The sequence below is a fragment of the Tetrao urogallus genome (assembly GCF_951394365.1).
Source record: "Tetrao urogallus genome assembly, chromosome: 2".
In the NCBI taxonomy this organism is placed as follows: domain Eukaryota; kingdom Metazoa; phylum Chordata; class Aves; order Galliformes; family Phasianidae; genus Tetrao; species Tetrao urogallus.
This window is the reverse complement of record NC_136814.1, coordinates 37,424,646-37,442,742: the sequence shown is the minus strand read 5'-3', so window position 1 is coordinate 37,442,742 and position 18,097 is coordinate 37,424,646. Positions and strand designations below refer to the sequence as shown.

At 38.8% G+C, this 18,097-nt stretch overlaps 1 protein-coding gene across 1 annotated transcript in view; it reads right to left on the bottom strand.

Annotated features, from left to right (window-relative positions):
- Positions 1-16,915, bottom strand: part of ARID4B (AT-rich interaction domain 4B) — a gene marked incomplete at both ends in the record, with an annotated part of 57,114 nt that extends 40,199 nt beyond the window's left edge. Inside the window, 6 exons of the mRNA XM_079550311.1 lie at positions 1,966-2,057; positions 3,352-3,431; positions 7,694-7,784; positions 8,386-8,451; positions 13,426-13,536; positions 16,850-16,915. Of these exons, the coding sequence (XP_079406437.1) occupies positions 1,966-2,057; positions 3,352-3,431; positions 7,694-7,784; positions 8,386-8,451; positions 13,426-13,536; positions 16,850-16,915 (506 nt within the window). The remainder of the gene's footprint in view (positions 1-1,965; positions 2,058-3,351; positions 3,432-7,693; positions 7,785-8,385; positions 8,452-13,425; positions 13,537-16,849) is intronic.
- Positions 16,916-18,097: the final 1,182 nt, after the last annotated feature.

Here is an 18,097-nt window from a genome sequence, read left to right as displayed (position 1 = left end):
TTCAAAATCTTAATTTTGCCCCAGTGAAACAATATTCAAAAATACAGTGGCAGTTGTTGTTTTGAACCAACTTTAAATTAAACTGATTAATCTCTCCATGGTTTTACTTCAACAGCCACAGTCTACAAGCCTGCTGTCGTCTTCCATACAGAACAGAAAGCTATTTTAAGAGAACAAATCTCCAAATCTCTGAAGAAACATCAGCTACAAAGATAAAACAGCAAAGAGAAAAAAAAAATAATCTCTTTATCCCAAAATAGCTCTTTAAATAATCTGCACTGATACATTTCAATAACTGTTTCAATTTCATACAGAACAAGGTGCAGGAACATAAGTAGATGAGCAAAGGTGCAAATGTATTTTGATTATAAAAGGGTTTCAGGCCATTGCCTTGGCTGTTCCAGGATGTAGTTATAGCTCATTTTAACCTTATGGAGACTTGAAATGTAAGAAATGGCTTCAACTAAAATTAAGTGCAACCAGTTAAAAAAACAATAAATATATCTATCTATCTATCTATATATAGATATATAGATATATATATCTATAAATAGATAGATAGATAGATATGAAGATACATATATTCAGCATTAGTAGCTATATACACACACATTTTTTTTCTATTATTCAATACTACATTTTTTGACTCCTCACTTTGAAAGTCAACTTGAAAAATACAAGCATGTTCAATAAGCATTTAATGCAGAATTTAAAAGCTATCTTCCATTTTCCCATAACTATTTCTGTGCACAAAGCTCAGTGTTAATAAAAGACTCATTTTCAGTTAGCATTTGCTTTTTTTATACTCTAAGTTTAATTACCATGTTTTGTTTTCTCTACTTCATTTTACATTAGTTGCAGCATTGATAAAAGCATTATTTCTCCCCCCCCAACAATTTTTTATTTTTTTTTTTTAATTAATGATTTCTTTTAAAACACAGTATGGAATTCTTTCAGAATGCTTCCTGGGGTTTGAGAAATTCTTGTGGGAAGAGAATAAAGTCAAGGACAAGAGAAGGCCAGGGCTATCTTGGAGAGACCACAATCCAGCTGAGCTTACCATCATCTGTACAATTTGTCTTTTTACCTAGTTCAGTCAGTACGAACCAAAGATAAAAATAAGTGCGCTCTTTCTGCCATAACAACATCCTGTACAGTTAGGGAAATAGATGAGAAAACAACTCAGACATCAAGGAGGTTGCAGTCATGTTTGCTGTAGTATGTGCCAGCTTGTCTTTTTCCTTCACTACGTTACAATAGTAAAAAAAAACAAAGCAAACAAACAAACAAAAAACCAAAACCAAACCAAACTACATGAACAAAGAAAGGGCAATGTTTAGAATCAGTTATTACAAAGAAGCCAAAGCATGAAGGAATAATTCAAGCATTTTAGCTTCTTCCTCAAAACTTAACTACTACCTCAAAACTTAAAAGAAAGAAAAAAAAAAGTATTTCATAATGTTGTTTCAAGTTCCCAACTACTAAAATTCTAGCACCCAGGAAATCAAGTCAGTACTCTTAACCTTTATTTTTCTATCAGTAAGCTTTGCTGCAAAACATAATTCTGTTCTATTTCTAAAAGCTCTTCAGAAACCCCATAATAGGAAACCAAAAGACTACACGAGGTTTCTGGTGCCTTCTACCAACGCTTCAGGTCAGCTAAACAAAGACTATTATGACGGTTTTAGCTCAAGTTCAGTAGATTGTCAAAGCCCACTTGTCAATACCTGCCACCATTTTAAATACTAATAGCATGAAGATGATGTCATTCTTTCATGCAGCAACACAGGAAAAACTGACTTTCAATCTGAGCACTGAAGAACACTTTTCACACAGCTTGCTGGGTAGGATTTTTTTGTCGTTTTTTATGTTTGTTTTTAGTCTGAACACACAACAAACTAATAAAAAACATACTGAGAGCTTCACAAGTTAATAAAAACACAGATATAAAGCCATTAAACTTACATATGATTGGATCTCCGTCCCCTGTTTGTTTTCTTTCCTATAACAGGAGTCCCAAAGTGTTCAGGATTTGTGAGTGGAAGCTGATCCAAAGTCTGTTGAAATAAAAAACAAAACAAAAACAACCAGGTATATACATACACAAGAACCGTGTAAGTAATTCTCCAAAATGTAAGTTCCTATTGCCCAGTTAAAACAATTTTTTGTCAATACAGACTGTCTCATTACCACAGTAAAGAGCTAGAATAGATGTCACTGCTTTAAGGTTTAAAAGAAACAGCTGTATGCATTGTGGGGTTTTTGTGTCTGCATTTGCCATGTTTGTTTCTTTTAAAGCATTCCTTTTCCCTTATACCGAAACAAAACTAATTTTCATCCAACACACACACACAAGTATTTTACCAAAGTCCTGACTTTGGACCATTCAAAGTCAGAGAATGGAGTATCAGGTATTCTGCCGACTTGGGATACCTCATCTCTAGAAGATGAGTTTTTGTCTCTATCACCAAACTAAATATCAAATCATCTATTCAGAAATGAACAAAGGTTCCCCTATAATATGAAACAGGGAGATAAGCCAGTTGCAGTAAACAAACCAATTTACTAACAAAAGATGTGCAGTTGATATGGGACACATTCCAAAAAAAATTTAAAGTTGGTCCAATGCTGAGTATTAGCAATAAAACAAGACTGAGAGAAAGAAAACTGCCATCAATCAGCAAGACTGCTACATAATCAACGCAAGCACCTCAAGGACCTCCAGTATCTTCAAGGCTGCTTACTATTTAAAAGGTAATTTCAATTTAAAAGAATTGTTCCAAATTTGAAAGCTGCTGGTATGTGTGCATTGTTTTTGTTTTAGACACATCTTTTTCTTCCTTTGAAAGGCATAACATCTCCCAAAGTAAACATATTCCTCTGAACCGTGCCTGTGAGTTGTTTGTACTGATCTGTCAAGTTTATTGCCTATCACAAAATAGTTTCATCACTTATTAAAAACCAACAGTAATGATGTCTAAAGATGTATATTTATTATGTGCCATATTATGATTGTTTTGCAATGGATATTTACAGATTTTTTCCAACATAAAAAGCAAAGTCACATGATTGCTGCTCTCTGTGTCAGCCACGATCCATGGACCATTAGTAATACAAAATTGAAAAAACTGAAACATTTATTTTATTCATCAAAAGTTTACATACAAAGTTTACTGAAATTCAGCTATATGCCCGGGTTTTAAGAAACAGAATCCAAACTATTTAAGGTATATTTTACACAACCATTATTTTTAGTCACATGGATGGACACAACACATTGAAGACTGAAGCACAAAAGATGCATTTTGACTTTTTTCTCAATGAAGAGTTGTATTAAAATTGCTCAGTTACCTCACTTTCTGCAAAATGTCGCTCTCCTTTCAAACACAGCGAAGAGCGTCTGAGAGTCTTCTCATCACCATCATCAAATACTGTCACCAGGTAATACGTAGTGCAGGAGAACAAGAGAAAAAAAAGATTTGTTTTTTCAAAATGAAGGTATCAGTAAGCAATTACTTTAGGTGTCATAACACAAGATAACATCTTCCTGTAGCTATACTTATAACAAAGCTGTGCCTAGATAGTGCCAGATATCCACTAGAATCTTAGTGCAAAATGATCCGATACACAAGCTGCTGTTTCATTATAGCTACTCTGTGCTTTCACATGGTAAATGGAATAACTAACCAGTAGCTGAGCACACAGAATTCACAGATCAGGGGACACACATACACACACCCCAATGCAAGCTAGAAGTGAAAAGCAATTCTTACAGCATTTTCAGTTTTTACAGACCATTATTATAAAATCAGAATCTCCATCATCTTCAACTGGAAGTCACACATACTATGGAGAAACACAGATGAACATCCAGAGAAAAAAAGTTACTGTTCACTGTTACTTAAAAGTTCAACTTTTATCTCTGCTGATTTCATCCAACTAATCTACAGAATGGCAGTGATATAAAGCTTAAGTAGGATGACACCAAGTAACAGTCAAAAGTAAAACCAGTTGTAGTGAGAGAATTGTGGAGCTCCTGCCTTCTCAATTCTCTGCTTCTCATGCAATCCCTAGGCTCCATTATTTCGAGCAACAGAATGAGGTCAACTGGAAACAAGTTTGTAAAACAGTTGGCTTTAGCTTCACAGCTAATCCACTTAACCCCAGAAGTACATTGTATATGTTCATCTTGAGAGGCTGATAAACCGGTCATATACAAAAGCAGACTTTTATCAAGTTGATGAAAATTTGGTATCTCAGGTTATACTTCCACTGTTCAGTCAGCAAAGAACTGAGCTTCTCTCCAGTCCCCAACTGTGATGGCAGTTATACTCCTGTCCCCAACCGCAGTGACCTTGAAGACTTTTAGGGGGCAGGGAACAACCACAGGATTAGATTAAAAGTTAAAGTTTCAGCAAGTTCTCAACATGTCTCTTTCACTCTCATTTAAGCTCTCTTCTGTCAGTCAACAGTTTGACTCATTAAAATTCAATCATGTGGTAGAAAAGGAAAAATACATAAGCACTTTTACAAACAAGAGACAAAATAACAGTGTTCAGAGAATGGTTGTCAACCAGCAGAAGATGCCTGGCAAGATTAGAGTTTAGTTTTCAGCCATGTCATCAAATAGCATGTGCAGCACTCTAGTTTCAACATCTACTAATTAAAATACACAAAGCAACCAAGGTACATCAAAACCCCGGACTAGTATTTATTTAATATAGAAGTAACTAGTACCTAGTTCTGAGATTCCTTTTTTCATCCCTATAATCCGCTACTATTAAAGAACAAGAAAAACCCTACCCCTTGAGATTACCATTTTGTGTTTTACATTACAATAATTATTGAGTACAGCTTAGTGAAAAACACACTTGACACTTAAAAATTTGTTGAAAAAAGTATCAAGGGCTGCACAAGAGAATACACCAACTTCTGAGGTACATTTCAAATGGTCAACATGCAATTAAGACCTCTTGTCATTAAGTGAAATAGAAGGCAACAGGTACCTAATTCAGTTAGTGTTAATTAACATAACTGAGTGCCCTTATATAATGAGAGATTAGGAAAAAAGCCTTTTCTCTTCAAGGGATAAGCTGACTACAACAAGGGTAAACCTATTCAGAGCTAGGTAGGCAGGCAGGTTATGTATCCTATGTGGTAATCTGCTTGTTTCCCTGTCAGATGGATCCTTAACCTTGTTCCCGAACACTAACACACTGAATTGAAAAGCATCATCAGTCTTGAAGACTGTTTGGCCTCTATAGCACGTAAGGCTTTAATGCGCATGAAATTCAAACCTAATGGGACATCTTCAAAACTAACTACTAAGCAGACATAAAAAGCGTATACTACATTTTAAAACACTTAACCTAAACTGCAAGAAAGGAAAAAAGCAAAAGCAGCGGCGTAATGATGAAAAAAAAAAAAAACCCAAAAAACTGCAGAAGGAGGTCAGACTACTTCAACACATGAACAACTGTTATTGTTATTTCTACACACCACTGCTGCAGTGGTACAAACGGTAACATATTAACAACTTCTGGAATGCTACTACTTCAGGTCTGTTCTTCCTAAAGTCTTAATTTCCAAATTTAAGTAATTTTACTCCTGAAATAAGTAACGATGTAAGTACTTTGATACTTCTCAACAAATGATGACATTAGATAACCCTGCTGGTTAAGAATTGCACTACTTCTAAAATTTGGTAAACTTTGACCATTCCTTGAAGCTGGACTTTCACTCACATCTGCAAAGTCATCACTGCTATAAGGTGAATTTCAGACCCACTTAACTCACTGTCCTGACAAAAAGATTATTCAAACCATCTACTGCAAGAGTCAGTTCTCTCTCAAATGCATTACAGTCACCAGCTGTGATGCTTTTACTGATTCTGCAAGGTCAACAAGCTTTTGTCTGCTTTTATCTACTAACTCTCACATCTCTCTTCTTCCTCTTTCTGAAGTGCAGGATTTTTGACAGATATCTACTTCAATTTACAAACCAGTCCCACGACACCTATTTCAGAATTTAATCTATGCTGGCTCCTATCTTATTCTTGTTGCTGAAGTGTTAAATGCACGCTTTCTCAGAAACTTAAGTACGTGCACACACCATTCTAACATCAGCTATACCATTCTGCTTTTAGAAGCTCTCACATCTGATCTATCTCTACTAATTACCAGGTATCTATAATATTAATTAATGACTTTATACTGCATGTATGCTGGCCTTGTTTCTCCTTCACTCAAACACTGTACTTCACAGGAAAACTGAAATATTTTCTACAACAATTATCTAGAAGATCAAATGTAGACCCACACCTCTATTCCCTTCTGTCACGGTTTTGTGATTTTTGGTTTCCAGTATTCCACATCATAACATCACGTAGTGCACTGGGAGTTAAAGTGTTAATGCTCCATTTCCAATTACCTATCCCTGTACATTATGGAAGTCATGGGATCTGGCCCTTCTGGGTGGAGTGGTCTCTTACTGCCTTGAAGCAGGTGCTGGAGTGTGCTTCCCTAGCCCTTCCAAGCTTTTCAGGTTTGACTCGGTCTCAGGAACTCTCTCTCCTATTTTATTTAATTTACTAGTCTCAATTTCAATTAGACTGTATTATATTGTGTTACCTTGCATTCCGATATCACACATAGTAAAATAACTTTTCTTCCATAGATTATTGCCGCTGTTTTTTTTTCCTTCCTTGTGCCCAGCTCCCATCTCCCTATCCTTTTTCCCTTTCCCTTCCCATTCTGTGGAGCGAGGGGAGGCCCAGGGGCCTACTGTTCCCCTGTCATGGGCATAGATTTAGTTAATATCCATAGATCTAGTTAACTCCGTGACACTTTCTAAAAGGACTAAGGCTGGGGAAACTCTCCCTAAGTGTTCAACAGTGCTTTAAGCAGCAACAACTCTTAGTATGTCAATACAAGTAATTCTTGATAAGGTTCTTTCAAGATCTGATCCTCTATCCTCCTACACGTGGAGTATCAATCAAGGAGACAAATATACAACTTCTCAAGAAGTTCCTATTAGAGCTTTAACAGTACCAGTGCACAGATGGGAAGTATGTTATCACTCTACCACTGACCTGCTCTCCACAGGATAGACTGATCTGATGGCACACAGCATCAAAGGCTAAAACTCATGATTCTATAGCCTATGTAAAATTACAATAATAATCAAGGCTTGCTTGTGGCTCTGTGGATACATCATGTGAAGTCTGAAATGTCATATACTAGAATAGGGAAAATGAACAGGAGGACCTTAAAAAAAAAAAATGAGAAAAAAGCTATGACTTTGATTTTATAGCAGTTGATATCAGGGCAAAGTATAAAAGTGGGAAAAAAAAAACAAGTATTGCAATCTCTGCTTTAAAAAAAAATTGTTAAGCTTTGGAATATTTAATAACATATACTGTTATTACATACACTATGAAGTGCTTAATCACAGAGCAGCTCATTTAGTCCTTGTTTCACATGTCAATTTCACACTGTGATGAGTGATGCTTCCAATAAAAACACAAAAATAAATTTTGATATTTTGTGTGGAGTTTTTGGCTTTCTGTTTCTAAATTACATCTCCATCTCCAAAAAATTTCTCTCACCATGCTTAAGACATGCTCAAGAAAAATATAGGCCACGCACTTACTTAAGTCACCAGTTTTCTTCAAATAGTTCACTATTCATCTTACCTACAGTGTACCAACTTGCATCTGTTAATTTGTTGATAACTGCTTCCTGGTAAGTTCCATCTGGATTCTTCACTTCCACAACAGTTCCTACCTAAAATACAAAAGTATACAAAATACTTAGCATTGGAACGCTTCTAAAACAGACAATGAAGTTAACACTTTTGAATTCAGCCAACAAAGTTAATTAATATAGACACAGTTAAAGATACTACATTTCTGCAGCTTCATTTGAATCTGTTGGAACTCCTTAAAACTTCTCTTTCACTCCTCCTAAAATAAGCCAACTTAACTGAGCTGATTATTTCCTGCCAGCAGGTGGGGAACAAGAACCAGTCTCAGTGATGTCATTCTCTTGTATAAGAGCTTTTGCCCAGTTTTTGCTCTAGCTGTGTTTTCCAAAGCAACAGTAGCTAGAAATCAGGGTCAGCCAAACTTCTTAGATTTAAGTCCAAGAAGAACAAAGAGGGTTGCATCAGCCAGTATGCTTGCATCCCCTTAACTACAGAGGGAGGCTTAACATGAAAAGGAAGAACTTTAGCACTGCAGCATTACCTTCTATGCTTCACAGTTGTATCTAGTCTATGTAATAAAATAAGCCTTCCACTTCCACCTCATAGTGCATATACAAGTTTATTTCAAATACTGAAGAATGCTTTTCAAGGAGCCTGCAAGATATAAAATAAGTTTCTTACCTTTAAAGGTCCCTTTATGTGGTCATCCTGTACTTCCACTGTTGAAGAATCATGCCTAAAAGTTACCTAAAAAATATAAATCAACTGACAATCACTTGATATCATTGAGCAGCATAAGAACACGCAAACGTCAATAGTTCTTCTCTTACTCTCATCTTGCAGTTAGTCACTGTAATCATTTCACTTGCTAAAACTTTCATTCACATGTTTTAGAAATGAAGAAAACTTCTTAGCTGCCAAAACTTAATTTTGTTTAACCTTTTGCAGTAAGATCTATTACACTGAAGGACGTGACAAACAACAGTTTACCAATGTTGTTTAGCAGCTCAAAATTTCTGCAGGTTTCTTAATGAATTTAATTGTACTGTGTTAGTACCATACCAAGAAAGGAGGATGTTCCAATGCTCGAAGAGTAAATAAGAAATGTTTACGTTTCAAAGCTCTAAAATCAAACCACTTTAGCACTCATATCTAAACACACGCAATGTGTGGAATTTTTTGCTGTTTCTGATTAAAGTGCATTTTCTTCACTACTGCAAGACTCATATTAAATCATACATGATCCTGCTATCAACTGAACAAAATAAACAACCCTAAGAAAATACTCTGGCCCTTCAGTGTATGCCAGTCAACATGCTAGAAACTAGAAGTAAATGTCCATGTAGCTACGTTTTTAGCCCCCCAAAACAGAAGTAAATCCTGTAAATATTTCTGACATGCTTTCTATTTAACAGCCAATGATGCAGGAATTCTCCAATCCTACGCGCACTGTCCTCAGAAAAATAGGGTATAGACAGCCATATTTATGATTAAATTATCCGTATCAGATGCTTCTGATATTCACTATTCATTTCACTCAAAACCAACCTGATCACACCATAAGTCACAGAATCAATTGTATCTGAAGCTTTATTTCCATTCTTGCTTTAAAATCAGGGAAACCTTGAGAAAATTCTGGTGTTACATATGGGTACATATTATTAATACCTGCAAAAGATGTTCTAAAGCTCACCAGAGCAGACCTGCTCATTGTAAGTGTGTGACATTTAGTACTCACAATAGCTAACACTGTCATTTGAGATTCAGCTGTCAAACATTAACTCTCAGCTATAGCACTACTACAAGTGCTGCTCCAAAAGTAATGCCTCCTGTTTTATTACAATGGCCCACAACATCAGAGGTGGGTGTTGGTAGTACGGCAGTAGAGGTTAAACCTTCCCACCAATATTTCATCATGTTGTTGCTGTGTGACAGACAGCAACAGAGGGGTAGTCTGACAAAATGGCACCTGATATGGAAGAGCATATGAAGCAGAAATGTGGAATCGAATCCCTCCATATGGAAAAAACACACTCATCAACATTCATCAACGCTGAATGTTCATGGAGACCAACCAGGGGATGTGAGTACAGTGAGGCGGTGGGTGATGTGTTTCAACAGTGGTGACAGCTGGTCATCTCTGCTAGTGCAGATTTTTACAAACTCAGCACACAGGCTTTCATTCACCACTGGTGAAAATGCATAGCTAATGGTGATGACTATGTTTAAAAACAGTGCTCTTTCCGTAGCTGAGAATTTGCTCTATCAAATAGTGCTGTATTCTGCTTTGTGTATCTGTTACAATTTCCAAGGAAATAAACAGAAGGCATTATATTTGGAGCAACCTCTCTACACCATGCTGTAGGATTTAGCTCCCAAGAGTGCCAAAATTATGTTCTCACAATTACTGAGGCTCCTCTGTAAAATACAGCAATAGCAAAATTTCCTTCAGAACAGACTGTTTTCTAATGCAAGCTCCCCTACTTAGACATCTCAGGGAGAGATTTTGAGAGTTATGCAAACCTCGAGAGTAGCAAATAGCTGAGAACAAAACCTATAGCTATGATGCAGGAGAACCCACCGTGACTGGCTGATTAGAAAATAAATTCACTAAAATGCTTTATTGCTCTAGAGGCAATAGTTCATGGAATAGTCATCTTGTTGATTTTCTGTTAAAACCACAGCAATATCAACTGAAAGTATATTCTTAGAGCTGCATCATCCACCTACTGGTGGCAAACACTTCCTGACCGCCAGATAGATAGAGGACATGTTTTGTAACCTGAAAGCCACACCAAGAGACAGGGATTAACAGAGCTAGGACCACTCTTCTGAACTTAAGCCCGACTGGAACTTACCTAAAAATCAAAAGTTTGAAGCTCAGATGACCACATCTGTGGTCACTCAAATGAAATATCCAGTATACTCATTCTGATTTAGAGACACCCAGTTTAACTCCCCTTCTGTAATTATCTTTAAGTGTATTTTACAGCAAAAAGGAAATATACCCCCCCCCTCCCCCCAAGCCACGAGTGAGTCACAACATACTAAAATAAAAGGAGTATGCAAACTTCTATTGTAGTTCCAATACTGCTACTGCAGGTTCGTTTTGAAATGGTGCATTGGGGCTTTGCCTCTTTTTCAGAGGATTTTTATATCAGCTGTTTTCACCTCTTGAGATCTTCAGACATGTTCAAAAAACCCAAAACCTGGGTATTAACAGAAATCAGATTTGATCATCGAGCCAAACTGTTTAAATTCAGTTGGAAATTCCCTATTATTCATCATCCTGGAAAGACAGCCCTATATAGGCCCTATATATGCAGCAGATGCTTCACTTCTTTCTGCTTAATGAAGACAGACACTAAAATCAGTTTCTTTTAAAATTCCTGTGAAGGGTGCCCAAGAACAATAGCACTAGTTGCATTTTAGAAGATGCTGTCAAAATAAACTGGATTATTATCTCTCTGAGAGAAGCTATAACTGATGAAGAGGGAGTGGACTGCCACTAACACTGAAAGTCTTGCTCTTCAGTCAAATTCATATTGCCTTCAACACCCTACACAAGTCCAGGCAACTCTTAAGTTTTTCTTCCTTCCATGGCAACATGTGTAATGCTGATATATTGTTTAAAGTAAAATTCTGTACTACTTACAGAAATTGCCAAAGACTGCTAAGCTGTGAAGTATGGCACCTGCTGATATTGAAATGATAAACACTCTGCAGTGCATTACGTTAAATAAAGTTATTAAATCATAATTTTAAAAATTATATTGATGATGGAAAAGTTATTATGGAGGCATTCCTTAGTATTTTCTAGGAAGTGGAATTTGCAGAGGAAGAAAGCAGTTAAAAGGAGAAGCAATTAAGTGTATTTTACTTGCCTGATGATGCAAAAAGTGTTGCCACTTTCCTTTCCCAGAGTAACTAGTTACGAAACCTAAATGAAAGCTTCCAACTAAATTTTCTGTAATGAAGCTAGCTGGTTTTGCTGGCAAGTAAGAGAGAAATCCTAATGCAAAGGAGAATAGGGCATAAAATATCTTGATGTCAGAGGAAAGTCTGTTAGGTAACTGGAAAATAAATGCAGCAGGTAAACTACCAAAATTCTAGACAAGTTACACCATTTCATAATAAAAATTCTGCTTAGAGCTAATACTGGAGGAAAACTGCAAGTGCCAGAAAGAGAAAAATCAAGGGATCACTGCTAAATTCAGGGACAATCCATACCTGGTGGAGGAAACTCAGTGTAAAGAGATACTGCTATTGCGCTCACAAATAAAATACCTTACCACAAAATACTCTACAAAAGAGTAGCAGTACTGGTGCTTAACTGCCCTGTGTTACACTGTAACAGCAAAGGCTTTTCCTGGTGCCCAGCTGTTCCCTTTCAACCTCTTTCTGATAAACAACGCAGAGACCAAGCTGCAAGTAAAGCCATACAAAGTATTTTTCAATGGACAACACTAAAGTGCAAGTGGTCATGTAAGAAGGTGGCCTACAAGTCCTCTCGAGCTGATAGTAGTTAAGGCTTCACTGATGTAGGCACAATACTATTCCTGTCCTTAAATACTGATGCCTCACAGCCTAAATACCAGTACTTAATAGCTTAAGCTTAATGGTGCTGTAAAACATAAACCAGCTGATGCCGTTAATAGTTATGACTTTTTAAAGATGTCAGATTTAAGACCAGCATCTTCTCATTACAGTTAACATTAATCATCATATGTGACGATATCCTTCCCATCAGGGCTTTTAGAAACAGTCTGTTCTGCCCCTTATATGTGCCATAAGCAAAATCAGCCAAGCGCTGCACAACAGTTTATGATGGAAACTCTTCTATATGGGATTGCTTCCACTCACAGTATGTTTTTCACTTCCTTTCCAAGTAGGTAAGAACAATATTGTTACTATAAATACATTTTCTTCTACGTAAGTGCTCTTGATCCTTGTCCTGTTATATTTCCATGTGAGATTAAGGTCACCTGCTCCCACATTAGAAGCTTTTAGGGCAACGCTTGCAGCAGAAATATAAGGCCTTTCTACAGCACAGACTTACTACATAACAAACATAAGTCAAAACACTGTTCTTTTTATTTCTAAAAAAAACACGTCTTAAATTCCTAATGAATGGTAAAGCATCTCTCCTCTGTTCCCTCCCCACATTTTTGCTATTCCTATTGCACGTGGCTTATACTGATTTGATCAATCATTAACTAGTCACTATAAAGATTAAGTGAGATTCCCTGCTTGCTATTCTGTAGGACTTAGTACCCCAGGTCTTTGTTGGAAGACAGCAGGGCTTCATCTCTTTCCTGAAGCATTATCTAGCTGCAACTGCTAATTGGCAGTGACCTGTACTCCTGAAGTAAAACAAACCACATTAGATCTACTTTGAGGAGTTCTGTCTATCCCCTCATGACGTTATCCCATACATAAACTCACTTGCCATTATAATCAGTTGCTTCAGGTCAGCCTGTGGCAATGAAGGCCACAGATAGTGGAGGCAGACAGATGACAAAGCAGTGAAAGAAACAAGATGTATTCAACTGCCTGGGGAGGAGTGTAGGAGGAACTCCTCCTACCCCCACAACAACAACAAGCTTATTGTTATTGTAGTAACTGCACTGCCAAACTCCAAGGGAAGGAGTATTTTGAACACAGATTACTTCCCCTCCTCCCCCCCCAAAAAACACACACATTTACAGGAAAATCACATACCTTGACTTTGACAAGTCTTTTTGCTGTCTTGATCTTGGCTTCACAGAAGGCTCCTCTATACTTCGCACTCACATCAGTGCCCACTGTAAGATAGGGAGGCTCATCGATGGCCTGGAACAGAAAGGAAAATTGCTGATTTTTAATTCCTGGCTACTGACAATAGAGCTGCCATTGTTTCAATAGCTTTTGTGGACACAGTATTTACAAAACAGCCCCCAAACCCAACAGTATATGTATGTCATAGCACTAGAAACAATGCTTGTGCAATAGCTACCATAAACATAATCATCTGACACCACAGTTGTCTGAAACAAGTCACTACCTGAGGATGCAGAAAGTAGATGGCCAATTCACTGCCAACTGAATGCTTCACCTTCTCCTATAATTGCCTCAAAATTTGATACGGCTCATGAACGCACTGGTGTTTGTTTTATTTCCCATAAATACCAATGAAGAATGAAGCTGAATTAAGTAGAAAAATCTCTGAAGAGACTTGGCTTCTTTTACTTTTGAATGAAGTAAATCATATGGAAGGATGCTTGCCAGGAGTGTCCTGAGAGACAGAGTAGTGCAGGAGAACAAAGACAGGATGAACACTCAGCAAAGGGCAAGGGCCCAAATGAAAGAAGAGGCCCTCTAACAAGCAACAGGAGAAATGGGGAACATCAAAACAGAAAAATAGAAAATAAGGGAAAAGAGAAACAAATGTTTCAGAGTGCGGGGGAAGAATCAGGGATCCAAAAAGCACACAGAGAGGGCATGTCAAAGGCTCTGCTCCTTCAAAGGAGGGCCATATCCTCTCATCCAACCTCACATACTGTCATCTGGGAAAGGAGATCCTGCATAACTGAACTACCTCTCTCAATCATTCTGTAGAAACTAGGGCAGAAGAAAGAAGGCAGAGGAGACCAGCAATAGCAGTGAGCTACATCTCCAAGAGTTGCAAGCTTCCGTGCAGCCCCAAATAACAACTGGGAAGAGATATTTAAGCTCTCCAAGCCCACGTTATGTTTGTGCATCTCAAGGGACTCAGACACAACTTACAAGAAGCAACTCTGGCACATTCCAAGATATCTGCAGAATATTGGGAAACAAAACTTGAAATTGACACACATAAGATGCTGCAATGTTAACTACATACTAATTATGTTTTACCTTGATTCTTCCTTCAAGTCTAATGCTCATTTTCAGATAACTGATTATGTTCCAGACAGAACATCAGCAAACTTTTCAATCTGCTTGCAAAGATAATCAGAAACCTAAATGCTCTAATGAATTTTCCTCAACCTCTTGCTCCCTTCTCTGCATGTATACACAACTGTACCAGAGTAGTATAACCATAAACATCTATCCATTCCTACTACAAATTTAGTAACAATAAAACTCAGCTGAGATTAAGTAGGTAGCTGTTAGCAGGATGAGGATTCTGATATCTATTTCCTTCTTGCTTCTCTAAGAGCGCTAATGTACTTGCCTTCAAGGCAGGCTGCAATACTTTTCTGTAACTTCTCTTGGAAGGATGCTGAAAGAGGGACTTGGACAGCAGTAAACTTCATTTTGCTGAGTGCTCACAGTAGATCAAGTGCAAACATAAATCTGAATGGGGAAAACAGCCACAGATTCTCTTGCCAAGTAAGCAACACTCTAGGAGGAGAGCATTCTCCTGTTCTCCTCCACTTCTAATCGAAGAAAGCCCTCAGTGCTACAGTGTTGCTAAGTCCTTCAGGATGGCTGATCTTGCAAGAGTCAGAAGGAAGCCCAAAGCATTATTTTAAGATGACAGACAGATCTGACCTGGGTCTGCATGGATGCACAAAGCTTGAATCCCCCTATAAGCAAGCACTGTGAGTTTGTTGCGTCAGTACCTGTCTACACTTCCCTATACAGCCAAACAAATGATCCCAAGGATGGATTCAACATTAGGTTTAGCTTCTAGAAATTCTTCACTACTTCTGAAGCTGAATTAAAAAAGCAGAAACAAGACAATCAATCCTGAACTTCAATTAAAAAGCAGAAGGGAGACAATCTGAAGCTGTGGCCTTGGTTAGGAAGTTTGTGATAGAAGAAACAACTCCACAGCCACCAGCAAACTTTAAAATAGGATTTCAAAATCCTTTTATAATGAGTTTATTAATTAACAATATTGATTAATTTGTTATTACTCTGGCTTATTTTGAAAAGCTTCTCTAAAAATTCTATTCATTTGAAGAATGAACATCTGGAAGAAATGATCCTTATCTCCATCACAGAAGTTCATTTTAATCCCTGGCCTAAATCTCCTGAAGTTACTTTTTAAAACAGTTAACCCCTTTCCATGGAATTCATTAATATTTACAACTGTAAGTAGATTAATTCTGAACATCAAACATATGACCATTTGTTTACCCACTGTAAGAATGTTTACTAGAAAAGAAGTATTGGAGCGGCTTTTGACATGAAAATTTATACCAGTGAAACACATTTCTTCATTTGAATGTATAAATGATTCACAGTAGTTGAAGTATGAAATGGCCGTATGAAATCTTCAAAGGATACACCAAAGAAAAATTTTCTAGTTTCATCATTCCATTGAAACACATTAAACAATTCTTCCCCAAACCAGTCAAGTTTTTTGAAATCCACCCCTCATTCTGACAGACGGTACCAGCTGAAAATGGTAGGTTAAAACAACTAGAGAGATGTGATGTATCAGGGAACGCAAACAAGGAATGCAAACAGCAATGATCAAAGTCTGGCATTCATTTCATGTAATCCTGATTGGCAACGTTGTTATTTTCACCATCTCTAAATGAGTCACCTGTTCTCAAACAGGTTTTAGTCAATTCCACCAAAATTAGACAGGGATTAAAAATAAGTATACAGCTATTTTTACCTTTCTGTTATTCCTTCTCTTTGTGCTTACGTCACTTAATAGACATCCTTACACTCAGACTGAATGCATTTTTTCCCCATTTAATTTTGACGTGCTTCAGCAGGATTTGCTTTTATTCTTTCTTTGCTTTCCAGAGTGTTAAAATGCAGCTGAAATCTGAGAACACGGCTCACTCATCTTGGAGCACGCTGAGATTCTCTCTGCAAGTGTTGCAACCAACCCCTGAGGGGAAGAGGGAGGCAGCACCGAGTGCTCTAAAGCACAGAATTCTGAGCTTCTTAGAAGTACCAAAGGCTTCATTTTGAGACAATTACTGGTCTCACTACAATATTGGTCCGGGATCTTTGGCATAGAATCACTGAATCTAAAAGGTTGGAAAAGACCTCTAAGACCATCTAGTCCACACGTCCGCCAACCACCAAACTAAACCACATCTCTAAGTCCTACACCTAGCCCTTCCTTGAACACCTCCAGGGACAGAGACTCCACCACCTCACCGCACTTTCTGAGAAGAAATTCTTTGTAATATTCAACCTGAAATGCAGCCTCTACCTTCACTACTGTTGTGAAGCATGCTCGCCTGAGTTTCCTTTTACATCCACACGTAAAGTCCAGCATTTTGTGAGCTATAGATAAGAACTGCCTTCTCAGCAGCCTATGATAAAAATCATCAATAAAGTTTTGCTGTAAGGGAAAACCAAGAAGTATGCCCAGCACGCACCACTGCTCATTTAAAGACAGACCACGAACTTCTCAATCAGAGCAGCTTCAACACAACCCCCCACCCCCTTAGGCTTCCTTCTCTCTCTCCCTCCGCGTTCGCACGTCTCCACATCCTCTCGGAACGCCTTTCAGCTCAGGCAGGAGCAATAACAGGCTCCGACACCGTCCGGCAGCCCGTCCACCCGCACCCAGCAGCGCGGGGTCCCTCAGCCGCCGGCCGATGAGGGGGCCGCCCCGCCCCGCGGCCCGCTCCATCCCGCAGGTGCGGCGCAGCGCGGCGGGGGCGGGCGGGCCCTGCGGCTCTCAGCGCGGCGCCGAGAGGAGGGGCCGCGCCGCCGAGCTGCCACAAGTTTCCGCCCGCCCGAGCCGGCGCCCGGGCCGCGGCAGATTATGCGGGGATCGGCGCGAGACTAAATTCGGCCCCGTAATGCGATTGCCTGGCAAAGCCGCGGGCCGGTGTGGGCCGCCCTCACCCCGAGGCCGCCCGCGGCTCCGAGCGCTCAGCGGCGCCGCCGGGCCCGCTCTGCCAGCGCCTGGGAGGGAAAGGGCTCACACGGCCCTCCGGAACGTTTCAGAACGAACAGCTGAAAATTAGAATTTGAAATGGCAGCATCGTGTTTTTACATACCTCTTAAGGCTGCTAAAGAGGTCGGCTTTCCGTGTTTTTCTAGACATTTTCCAGCTACGTGGGATGAAATCATCCTCACGCCTCCCCTTTCAGCTGTGCTGCTATATTCAACTCCTTTGTGAAGCCTGTCGTGCCGCACCGCAGCCGATGGAGCTGCTTTACATTGTCCTCTGCCCGCAAGCGCTTCTAACGCAGTGAGTGAATATATTATTCGTCTCCTAATCTGTATTCCTCTGCACCACACACAGGATGTTCCAAGTAAACCACATGAAAACAAGATTAAGCATTCAATCTAGAAACACAGCAGACGTGCTTAGCAGGAAAGCCTGCAGGACTACTTTCAGATCCTCATGCAAAGAACAAACCGAGTCTGTATCTTCCCTTTGTCTCACAAAGTTTGAAAAGCCGGGACTACTACCTCCCATTACTCATGCAAAGCTCCGGATATG